Genomic DNA, 12,614 nt, shown 5'->3' with positions numbered 1-12,614 from the left:
TTTGTTGGTCTATTTGAACTTGCGTATTGTTTTGCTGATTGCTGTTGACTAATGGTTTCCTATTGCCAAAATGCCATTTGACTGCCCACAGCTAGTGACACCAGTGGCAATTCATCTGCCGTCCTTGATCTCGGACATCTCGTAGATCACTTACTAGCCAAGCCAAGCCTCTGCTGTAACTCAGCTCAACTGTGTTGTATATAGCTGCATTGCGCTCTGGAAATTTGAGTCCAGAATTTATTGTCATCACTACTTCTATGTTGGATTTCTCATTAACGTGCTAAGGGCGTCTGCCAAATGCCATAAATATTGAATGTTGCTGGAAAACAGTGAGCTGGAAAAGAAGTTTTTGTTCTATTGATTTTAGGAGCTGACCGTGAAACCTGACTGTTATCGATTATGTTTGAAATTGTTGAACATTTTCTTCTATTCAACACCATTTTAACTGCGTTAGCGATGTCTCCCTGTGACGATAACATCCCACACAACAGTTAACTTCTCACAGAAATGCAGCATTTACAAACCAATTAGCACCAAAATCGCTAAACACATCATAGATATTTCAATATAAACATGTTTATTGTGTTTCAGGTTGGAGATTTTCTTTAATATTATTAGGCAGCTTTTCCTCTTAAGCTCGTTAATAGCTTTGACTGCTAACGGATACAGAACGGTAAATTGGTTATACACTGTAGTTGTGTCATTATAGTAATTATTATAGTAATGTTTCATAATGACCACTAGAGGTGGTGTACTCGATCCCTGGCTCGGACCCGCGTCCGGACTCGAGTCCGATTATGGACGAACCCGGACTTGTCACACTCGGGTAAATTTGTACTCGAACTTGACACGGGCTCGGAAATTTTTCCGAGTACAGTCGAGTCCACGTCGTGTGTAACATGAAAAGAAAGATGATAAATAAATAACAACGACCCTGGAGGTGTGAGGCGAACGTGCTAACCACTAAGCCACCAACATATTGGTGCCAACATATTGGCGCCCCAAGTCTATTTTATTTGACATTTAATCGCTTTATTCAGTTTCCCTAGTATACCTTACTTGAATACTACTGATAGACCTACCTGAGAAAACGTATCGTTATCGTGTAATAAGATTGTAGTCGTATCGCCCAGCCCTAAACATTAGCATTTGGTGATTCCAGTCTTGAATTTCACGTAAAATGTACTAAAGATCATAAACTCTGCTGATAGGGAGAGTTTTTTTCTTTCTTTTTTTTGTTTTAGGAATGAAAAAAGTTACAAGAACAGTGCTCAGAAATGAGTTGATTGTCATTCACAGACAGATTAAAGTAGTAATAAAGCACTAAGCTTGTTGTTATGACCCTCTGCTATGCTAAATATAGCATATAGCATAGTCACTCTACTCTGTACTCTCTCCCCTTCTCTCTCTCTCTCTCTCTCAGCCTATATAACAATTTGCTGCGTAGTCCAGGCTGAAAATAATTTGTATTTTCATACACTTGCAATATAATAAAAGCTCTACATGTCCATCTATATCCCTTTTTTTTTTCTTTGAAAGTATTTTTGACTGGAAACTAGCTGAGATGCTAATGGTTCATGACATGAAAAAAAAATACAAATTAAATGGCAATATCAAGATGTAATAGTGGTATTTTTTGTTGTCATTGGTTTGTGAAGGTTAAAACATCAATTTAACACCTCAGTGTTGAGTTTACAATTGCAAGATCAATTCAATTCAGACTCGAGTCCAACTCGGCTCCTTTTGGACTCGGACTCGATTCCTTAACGACTTGGTCTCGACTCAAACTCGACAAAGCTGGACTCGGACCCAACACTAACGAGTCCTTTTAGGTTTTAACCATTAAATTCTGAGGGAGGGTCTGTGAACTCGAGGCTGTAGTGTAGAGAATCGAGTATGCCATTTTGAACGCTGTCAGGATGACCGTTAAACGTGCGTCCTTGTTTGAAGTGTTTGAATTAAATACAGCTTCACGCGGTGAAATTCCGTGACCATATATAGCGTGCCTTATTTGACACGCCCACCCTTTCCGCCAAGCGAATCAGACACGCCCCTTATTACCTGGCCTTAGGCGGTGCTGAATGGGGAGCTGAAAAAAAGGGGCGGGGCGTCTCTGTGCGTTTTATTTATTTATTATTTATTTCTCTCTTGCATTTCTTTCTACTCTGTGAGCGAGCCGCTGCGTAGTGCAGGCAAGAACCCCGAGCCAGGCGCAGCTCATGCTGCTTCTGTTCTTCACATAGCTTACGCTTTTTGGACGGTTTTGTGTGGGGTTTTTTTTTGGTTCATAAGAGGACGCGTGATTAACGACGGTGTTTGTTTGTTGTTGTTTTTTTTTTTTTTTACCCCCCCCCCCCTTTCTCTGCGTCGTGATCTTTTTTTGGAATGATCCGCTTTCTGACCGCCGTTGTTTCCATGCCAGCATGGGAACTGCCGTGTCCAAGAGGAGGAATCTGAGGAATGATGCTATTTCATCGGTGGCAGCAAAAGTTAGGTGAGCACGAGCTTTCCACTTGGTGTCCACATGCGCGTGCACATCAATCTGCCCCATGTCTCTGTCTAAGCACGCGCTGAAATATCTTTTCAGCACGATCTTGATCTCCTTACCCCAAGGACGCATCACTGAACCGGGATGAACACAATGCAGGTGTTTTCCACTTGTGTCCTTATTGTAAAAGTGATCATAATCTCATGTGCGTTCTAATTGAGCAATGAGTCATTTAGTGCACGAGTGGTTCCGCATCTTAACGTGTCTGATAACGACAGCCCATGATTGTAGCCACTTCTGCAATGCATTCAGACTACATGATGGACAATATTTCATCTAAAGGCATTTTTTTTTGCAACCCTGTTGTCGTCACGTGGGACGCTATGACAGAAATGCACACCCTGATGTAGCTGCATGTGTGTCAGGTTCCACTGCAGAGGCTCCCTTTGTGCATGAAGTTTTCAAACTGCATGGGAATGGCACACTTCTGAGATTTTGTGCACAGGAAGGTTATTCAGCAAGTTCACCTTCTGAGAGCAGAGCTCATGGTGTGGCACGGGTGCTGATAGTTTGGTGCACTTGCAGCTGGCAGAAGGTGAAATGCAGATCAATCCATCCATCAGTCAAACAGTCGGGAGTGCCTCGAGCTAATCGTGCCCCTGTTGAGTTATTGACGTGAAGTAATCTTGTGATTTATGTACAAAGGAACATCGGCATGGAGACTACTCAACACTGCACCACATGCACTGTAGGCTATTATCCTTCACAGACAGTGCATCGGTTCCTGTGACCAAATTCTGGTTGTTCCTTGTAGTTTATGTGCTGTTGAAGTCAATTGAATTGCGTCATGTGTCATATTTCTTAAGAAAACCATTCTGCGTGTCTTATTTTCCAAGAGAAGGTCACGGACATAACCTTGCATGCATATCACCCTGGCTCAGTTCTTTTAATATCTGACTATTGGGTACACGGCATTCCCTACGGTCGGTGTGTGTGTGTGTGGGGTGGGGGGTGATTAAAGGATAAATTCCCTGCTCAGTATGCAGGACAGACATGTGTGCACATAGCTCTGCATACCGATTTCAGATGCAGCGTCGGAAAGATTTTGTCAAGGAACACCGAGCACCCAGATTCTCGTAACCACGGTACAGTGAAAGCTCGGACACCGATGAGCTCAGGGTGATTTGAGCTTTTTTTTTGGGGGTGGGGGGGTGGAAATGAGGAATATATTATTAATGCAAGTATGCAGAAGCCAGCAAAGTCCTGAGTGTGTTTTCTTTGAAAATGAATAATTAGACTGGAAGTACGTCTGTAGCTCCGGGGTGGATTCTTGGTATCAGTAACTCGCACAGCGTGAGAAACAGAATTACTTATATGCAGATTTCACCACTGATGCACTATATGAGAGCTGTGCTGTAATATAGGGCCAGACTCAAAATGATAAGCATTGAAGTATTTCCATATAACATGCAACATGGTGGGGTTTTTTGTTGTTGTTGTTGTTGTTGTTTTTTTTCTCCCCCCTTTTGGGAATTCAAACCATGTCAAATATGAAACTTTTACGTCATATCACGTCCTGATCTCAGGTTAAGTCACCTGATGATTTGATATTCTTCTTCCAGGGTGTCTTGGCAGTGGGGAAAAAAAAAAAAACTATGAAAAGCCTTCAAGTTACAGTGGATGTTCTGTTGTCTGGTAATCAATAGGAAGATCAGAGTTCAAACCCTCCTACTGGCCACGTCACTCTTCTCATCTCGTTCCCATCTCGCCACACACACCCCTCCCTTCCCAACAATCTTCTCAGAATTTTCTCAATTTCCTAAGACAGCTGTTGCACATCAGGCAAAACTGTTTCTTCGTAATGATCCAATTTCGGTGTCTTCTCCGAGCAGATGTTATTGAAATACCCTTGGATTTTAATTCACGTACTGTTTATGTGGTACACGGAAGAGTGTAACTAAAAGGGTTCTTCCGCCCCAGGACTGTCTTTTATTTGCTGTCTAAAGGACGAAAAAACGTTTGCATCCGAGCTCCCGGTGTGAGTCATAGATCTAGGTAGAGGCTATTAAAAGTTATTGGTAAGGATGAACGTAGCTCTAGGTAGAGGTTATTAACAGCTGTTGGTAAGGATGAACGTAGATCTACGTAGAGGCTATTAACAACTGTCGGTAAGGATGAACGTAGATGTAGGTACAGGATATTAACAGTTATTGGTAAGGATGGACGTAGATCTAGGTAGAGGCTTTTAACAGATATTGGTAAGGATGAACGTCTTGATCTGAACATGGATGCTCTCAAAGAGCGATGAAAAACGCCCGCTGTTACTCATGGTACCACTGAAGTACCATCCAGCCTGGTTTATGTGCAGAGTGGCTGAGTCATCAATGAGGATCTCCATTGCTCTCTCATGACGCACTTGCACCAGTGTACAAATAGACACATGGTCATGGCCACCGAGAGCTGCTTGTTATTCCGCTCGCTTGTATTACTTCCAGGCAGCCATAAAACAACATAATGAAGGTGAAATAGAGGCCACTAAGTGTAGGTGGAATGTTTTTCATAAACCTTCGTCCAGGAAAGAGTGAAAATAAGAGTCGATTTAAGATCTCTACATCTTTATACAGTAGGTCTAACTTCTTACAATATCGGTTGGTTTTTCAATGTACTTTATGTTTGCTGTATTCCTCAACCTCACAGCTGTGGTTTAATTGATTAACTGATGTCTTTGGCGTAAGCTGCGAAGATTCATAATCACCGTTGGCACAGGAGTTCAACGAAGCCCGACAAAATGGATATTGTGTACCTTTTTTATATAAATAGTTCGGCAGAATAACTGAATTTGCATTTGACGACCTCTTAACGTAAATGTTGATGATCGAGCTTACCAAGACATGCTTGGATTGCTTCTTTAGTTTTTCACTCGGGGGTGGGAAATATCGCAAAAACATGTGCAGTGGATCATAAAACATCTTCACTATACAGGATAGAGCTATATTGCAATACATATTTTGCTGAGGTTTTGCTAACAAAACACCATCAAGGGCTACTGTAGTTTCAGAGGTCTCTGACCGCCATTTTTTAAAAATCCAAGAATTCCATGAAGAAAAGATGGGGAAAATGGGACAAGTTTTGAAGGAAAATAGTTCTTAAAGTTCAGTCAGTTACTTGTTTTTAAAGCAGTGCTACCTGACAATTATGACAATACTTAGAAAGGTTTATAATGATGTTGTTATTATTCCATGCCTTGCATAAGTATTCACCCCCTTGACCTTTGCAGTGTGAAGGGCCTTTCACACAGAGCGCGATTAAGCGACGCGATGACGCTCTTGAATCGAAGCAGTAGATCCCTATGGAGCTATTCACACCGGGTGCAACAAAGCGAATCATTTATTTATTTTCGACCAGTGTGTTAATTTATTTCCCCGTCGCCCCGCGATAAAACGGGCCATCCAATTAGATTCGAGCTTTAGATCACGTGCCCGGAGCCGCTGCTCTTGCACAAAGGGCGGCAGTGGTGGTGCTGTAGCACAGAAATCACACGTTATAGGTTGATTGGCATGTCCAGATTTATCTGTAGTGTGCGATGGGTTGGCACCCCGTCCAGGGTGACTTCCGGCTTGTGCCCTGACTTCCCTGGGATACTCTCCAGGCTCCACGCAACCCTGTGTAGGATAGCGGTATGGAAAATGGATAGATTGATGTCTTAGATCTACAAAATATACTTCATAATATTCAAGTTAAAAGTGGCAATAACAGTTAGTTGAATGGAGTCATCCGTGTGGAATTAAAGTGTCTCAATATAAATACACTGTATTTAATATAAATACCCAGAAGACCCCAGCTTTTTGTTAGAGAACATCATCATGAAGATCGAGGAGCTATCAGATCAGATCCGGAAGAAAGTTCTGGATTAGGATTGCGTCATAGAAAATATCCTAAACTTTGTACCCCCTTCATATGTGTATGCATTTTACTTGAGTGAAGAATTTGGGTACTTTTATCACCTCTATACACGAAAACTTCACCAACGTTAATGTTTTTGGACAACTCTTTTCCTAGGAATGAGCATCTAGGCTAATGGAATGAAATTTGTGCCAAAATTTCAGATATACAATGAGAGAGAAGGAAAAACAGAAATGTAACCGTTTTCTATGTGTATACTTTTCTATATATGCACATGACGACTTGGGCGTGTATCTGTGAAAAAAGATTTTTGGATGAGATAGACTCTAGTGCGAACCTAAAGAAGCGAACGCCAGACACCAAACGTGTCCTGGCTGATTAACTACATTTGGTAAGCAAGTTTAATAAGCATTTTTGCCAAACCATTCCTCTAAGGATCTCTGACTCGCATCTACAGTATTGTGCATTAGAAGATCCTCCTAGGGATTTATTTACAGTAAGACGAGAGATGCTCATTTGAGTGTCTGCTGTTCAAGTCCAAGGCGGAGAGAATCTTGAGCAGCTGTTGAATGCCACTGAAGACTTCTGGGTAACGGGGCCGTAACCTTATCAGCTCCACCCTAGTGGAAATGACGCTCAATCCTATTGGATATCAACGAAGAAAAATATACTGTATGTTTTGCATAGAACTAGTTTGTTCTTCTCCCTGTAGATGTCTTTGAAAATGTACCGGTTGTTTATGACGCCTCCACTTGCTCTTTGAAAAGCAATTTTTCAAGCATGCCTACAAATGAACACCACAAGAAAACAGCTCAACTAGTCAAGCTGATTGGTTTATATGGTTCTCCCCCTACTCTCTTTATCTTCCGGTGGTGAAGATCAGTATGTGAACTGTCCACTCCAATTAGGCTTCGGGGATGAAATGATACAGATTTTAGATTGGCATTGGCGCCAGGATTATGCCTTTGACAGTTAAAGCTCCGCCTCCAAAGATGTCCGCTATTGAAACTCGGAGAAGGTTCCAGACGTCATTAGGGAGCGTTGTAGAGCCGTTGGAGGAAATGGCATATTAATCGGTGGTCTGTTCTGCAGGAAGGTCTCACATCCTGTGTAAACAGGCTGCACGTTTGAACGTGCTATTAGAACTGTTCTAACGTCCGAGATATTCAACCTCGTGTCTTTTAAGGAGTCGAGTGGACTTGGAAGAGGCTATTAACCTGATGAAGGACCTTAGAGGCAGACTTTTCCTACCGCCTTCCTGCACTGACATTAGGTTAAGGATCTATCTCTCAGTATTAAGTATTAAAGAGCTAGTGTTATGTCCGAGTGTTTGGCGCTTTTCAGAGGGAAATTAAAAAAAAAGACTCGGTTAAAAGGACTTAAGAACTCGAGAGATTATCATTTATTCTCTGTTCACAGCTGCTGCTTCAGTAAAGCTGATTTCTTGTTAATAGAATGAATTTATAAGACGTCGCTTGCGATCTTATAATTGCAATCTTGCTCAGCTGGGCCGTGACAGCTTCTATAAAAGGCACCAAACAATCATTTATTTAAAGGACAGGTGGGCAGGAACTGTACGCTTCAAAGAGACAGTAGAGTGGATTTGTGGGGGGAAAGAGCAGAACGCTGCGTGAAAATGCTCTCTGTGTGTGTGTGTGTGTGCAGGTGTGTGTTTCGTGAGATACACGATAATGGGAGAGCTTGGGTGTTGTAGGGTGTGTAGTGTCCTGCCGAGCTGCGAGCTTTCATCAGGACTGTGTCCTCAGCGTGGTGCGGTAAGCAAGAAAGCGAGGGAAAGTGCTGCACAGAGCTCGAGGGATTGTAAGAAACCCGAAGAAAAGCCTACACAGAATTATTTCAGGTATGTTGTACTGTTTTGCCAATCACAGTGTTGTTAGGCAATTAGGGTTTTTGCTTAAACATTTCATTGAATGACCCTTTCCTTATATTTAAGTTATCCAGGCACTGTATCATTTTCCTGTAACGGAGCTACTAGAAATAGGAACTGGCAGTGAGTCATGGTACATTTACATTTACCCACAATGACTTACAGAAGTGCTTCGTAGTCTTGTTCAGTAACTAGGGCACTGTATAAGAATACGATCGAGCTAAAACCCTGCTAGAGAGGAGCTAGTACAATGAGGTATGTACAGCAGCAAAACCAGAGAGGCTTTTAAATGATCTTGGTGAAGAGCTAGGTCTTCAGTCTTAGTTTGAAGGCAGCCGGTGACTCAGTTGTTCAGACCTCCAGGGGGCGCTCATTCCACCGCCTTGGAATGCCTTGATGCAGGTCTGCAATGTCTTGATGAAGAGCCTCGATGCACCTTGGTGGGAAGACCATCTTGAGGGATGGTGGGTCAAGTTGAGTTTTACATATATGATATTATACACACAGTGACGTCCACTAATATTGGCACCCTGGGTAAATTTGAGCAAAGAAGGCTGTGGAAAAATTGTCTATTTATTTTTTTTTTTTTAAATCTTTTGTTCAAAGAATTCACAAAAATACTCTGCTCTCATGGATATCAAACAGTTGCAAACACGAAACGGGTTTATCCAAAAAAAAAAAAAATAAAAAATCTTTGTTAAATATAGGTGTGCAATAAGTATTAGCACCCCTGTGAATTCATATGGGGAAAAAATATCCACCCATCCATCTTCTATACCGCTTATCCGACATGGTCGCGGGGAACCTGGAGCCTATCCCATGGAGCATCGGGTGCTGGGCGGGGTACACCCTGGACGGGGTGCCAGTGCATCGCAGGGCACAATCACATACACACTCACATACCCATTCATACACTACGGACACTTTGGACACGCCAACCAGCCTACCATGCATGTCTTTGGACTTGGGGAGGAAAGCTGAACCACTATCTATATGAGAGCAAAGTATTTTTGTGAATTTGTTGAACAAAAGATCAAAAGTTGTTTTTTTTTTAAAAAATTTCACAACCTTCATATTTACTAAGGGTGCCAATATTAGTGGAGGGCACTGTACACACACACACACACACACACACACACACACACACACACACACACACACGCGCGCGCGCGCGAATATCAGTTATAGACTACATTTGCTGTTATAACCCAACTCACAGATAGATTGGCTTATGGCTGACTCTAATTACATATCCAGTGCCTGGACCCCCCGGGAAAAGCCAGGACCCCGGTTGGTCTCCTATTTCACCTGTGCCACATTCCAATGCGATCTTTTGTCTCCCGATTTCTTTTTTGACACAGGGCTCAACCAACGTTCTGTATTCCTCCTTATGTATTATTAATGTTGCAATTCACCAAGCAGTGGGGCATCTTGTTGATGTTAATCAAAACTCGGAGGACGTAAATGAAAAATACAAAGCAATGCGTGAGGTCTTCAGAGGGGGCTGATAATTGCCTCTTGCTATTGAAAGGATCGTTTTCTTTTCACACCATGCGGAGAAAGAGAAGTCGCTCCAACAGCATGCTAGTGTGCTATAAATTGCAGGAAAATCATATGTGTTAAATGGCCTCCTCTGCAGTTAAAGCTCCTCCTCCAGAGATGTCTGCCATCCACGCTGAAGGTGTTAATGCTTGCGATTCAGTTGTCGAGAACAGAGGAGGCTGTGACGACAGCAGCACAACAGCAGCACCTCAACATATGTGTGGGGGTATATATATATATATATATATATATATCTTGTTGATTTTATATATATATATATATATATATATATATATTCTTATGTTATACTTTATATTTTACAACTTTAAAGTTTAAGTACATTTTAACATCAAATCACATGCTTCCAGTCAGGTACATTTATTTTTAATAAAACCAAAAAACAAAATAAAAGCTTGCATGTTATACACTATGTCTCACAAAAGCTTATTGCGACATCATTTATAACAATATCTATATTATATGATAAAAAATTCCCAGCCTAAGTGTATACATAATCTCCATCAGTTGAACAAACATGTTTACCGGTCTTGTAATTCCCCGTGAGTGTTAAAGCGGATTGCCGAGCTATTCGCGCTGATTTGTCCTCCAGGGATCAATCAGGGAGATTGAGCTGAGTGCTCATTATGGTCATGCGAAGACCCACTTGTGTAGGTTGCACCTGAATAATTGAGAGCGTTGTCATACACATCATGCCCTCGTGTCACAAGGCAGACTTCACATTCCTGGACATGGTGTTACACGGCCTGAGGCATTGGCTCTTACACTAGAGGAATCGCCGGCAGAGGGATCCCCGGCTGCGTGACAGCTCATGTGGAGGAGGTTGCAATTTTAAGAGAGGAGTGGGTGCTTTGGTGGTTGTGCATGTTTAGAAGAGGATGTACAGTCTTTGTCCCGCTCGGTGCGGACACCGAGTTCCGGTGTGTGTGCGTGCGTTAGTTTGTGTAGGGGTATTATCTTCAGTCTTGAAATAAACCCAGCGAAAGCCTGCCCTCATTAGAGACTTCCTGTTCAGTTTGTCTCCGCCGATGTTTTGATGTAGAGCAGCTTCTTACAGAGCTATGACTCACAAGGGGCTCGCGCAGACCTGCGTGCCAACATATGTGGATCAGAATAAGCTTTACTTCTACTGGGTCTTCAGAATATCCGCACAATACTTAAACGGCGTGTAACTTAAATCGCCGGCTGACTATATGGGATTGCTGGTTGCTTTGACTGTGTGTCGTGAAGGCTGCTCTCGGCGTACTCTGTCATTCAGCGCACCACCGTTGGGGTTGGTGCAGATGTCTGGCAATCTGGCTCTAGGTCCCATGATTCTGAGGCTGTTTGATGGATGGTTACTCATGAAGCCTCGTCATACAGTCTCTCGTTATTCTTCTTTGATTCTACTCTAGCCACAGTCGCCACAGTTGATTATTTCCCCCAGGTTTTCCAATACGTACATTTTATTCCTTACGTATTCAACAATTTCGACGAAGGTTTGTTCCAAAACCTTAAAAAAAAAAAAGGTTCCTGCAATATTGTAAAAACATCTGCCGTATTGATGGTTTGCTTCACGATGCTGTTCGAACATTGCTTACACCGCTAACGTTTCCACATACGCAAAAACGAGCATTGTGGAAACTGAAATGTTCTAAGAACATTCCGAGAACGTTATTCTGAGTCGGAAGTTCCTAGAACCGTAATGTTCTGAAAACTTTCCGGTCAGTTTAAATTGTTAGTCGGGTATCTCTGAAATTAACACTATATTGACATCCATTTTGAGATAAAGCCAGGTTCTATTTCTCTCCCTATACGCCAGTTTCAGGTGTTCATCCTTTTCACATGCCTGGAGAAGAAAGATTACATCTGAGTCTGCGATTGGCATAGATCTCAGATCCAGTGTTCATAGTCATGTTCTTCTCTCTCTCTGTCTCTCTCTGTTTCTCTGTCTCTCTGTTCCATGTATTCCCTCTCCATCACCGTAGAGCTTTAGCACTAAGCTCTGGAAACTTCCACAAACAATCCATGTTTACGTCTACAGTCCCCGTGAAAGACGCCAGGCCACTTAGCAAAGCTAAAAAAAAAAAAAAAAAACCCAAAAAGTGTCACTTTTCCAAATGAGAAACGTGAAAGAGTACATGTTTGTGATCTTTTATGTCACAGCAGGACCCCACATTTCATTCTAGCTATTTATTTTGAAGCAGGGAAGCCCTACTGTGTTTGTGTGTCATTTTTACAGGCCCGGCATGCCAACACGGTTAAAAATAAATAAATAAATATCGAATCAAAGCTCGTTTTTGGACAGTGAAATGACGACAAGTAATATAATCCATTAACAAATAATAGAATCCATTCACATGAAATAGATTGAATAAAGCACACGCAAATTAAACCGAGCGTCTGAAATAAAAGAAAATTAGACAGAGTCATAGTCATGATAAAGTCTAAATCAAAGTCATACAACAATCCAGTGTTAGCCGACAGTGGATTTTCAGCATGTTCTGTATAGTACTCAACTAGTTTAACAGTGCTCTAGAACGCTTTGATCATTTTTTATACGTTGATGCATTTTCTACGACGGCAGCTCTGACAGTAGTCACAGTTTATGTTAACTTGCACTTGTTCTAATACAGTAAGGATTCTCTAGTCAAGTCATGTCAAGTGGCTTTATTGTCATTTCAACCATATACAGCCGGTACAGTATGCAGTGAAATGAAACGACGTTTATCCGGGACCACGGTGCTACGTAAAACAAAACTACTCGAGACTACACATACCTGCACAGGACTACGT

General features: G+C 42.0%; 1 protein-coding gene across 1 annotated transcript in view; it reads left to right on the top strand.

Moving 5' to 3' along the window:
- The first annotated feature begins 1,554 nt into the window (after positions 1–1,554).
- The window catches only part of nsmfa (NMDA receptor synaptonuclear signaling and neuronal migration factor a), a 42,225-nt gene continuing 31,165 nt past the window's right edge, over positions 1,555–12,614 (top strand). Inside the window, exon 1 of the mRNA XM_053648699.1 lies at positions 1,555–2,494. Within this exon, the coding sequence (XP_053504674.1) occupies positions 2,424–2,494 (71 nt within the window). The 5' untranslated portion in view covers positions 1,555–2,423. The remainder of the gene's footprint in view (positions 2,495–12,614) is intronic.

This window comes from Ictalurus furcatus, chromosome 18 (assembly GCF_023375685.1).
Source record: "Ictalurus furcatus strain D&B chromosome 18, Billie_1.0, whole genome shotgun sequence".
NCBI lineage: Eukaryota > Metazoa > Chordata > Actinopteri > Siluriformes > Ictaluridae > Ictalurus > Ictalurus furcatus.
This window is presented reverse-complemented; position numbering and strand designations above follow the sequence as displayed.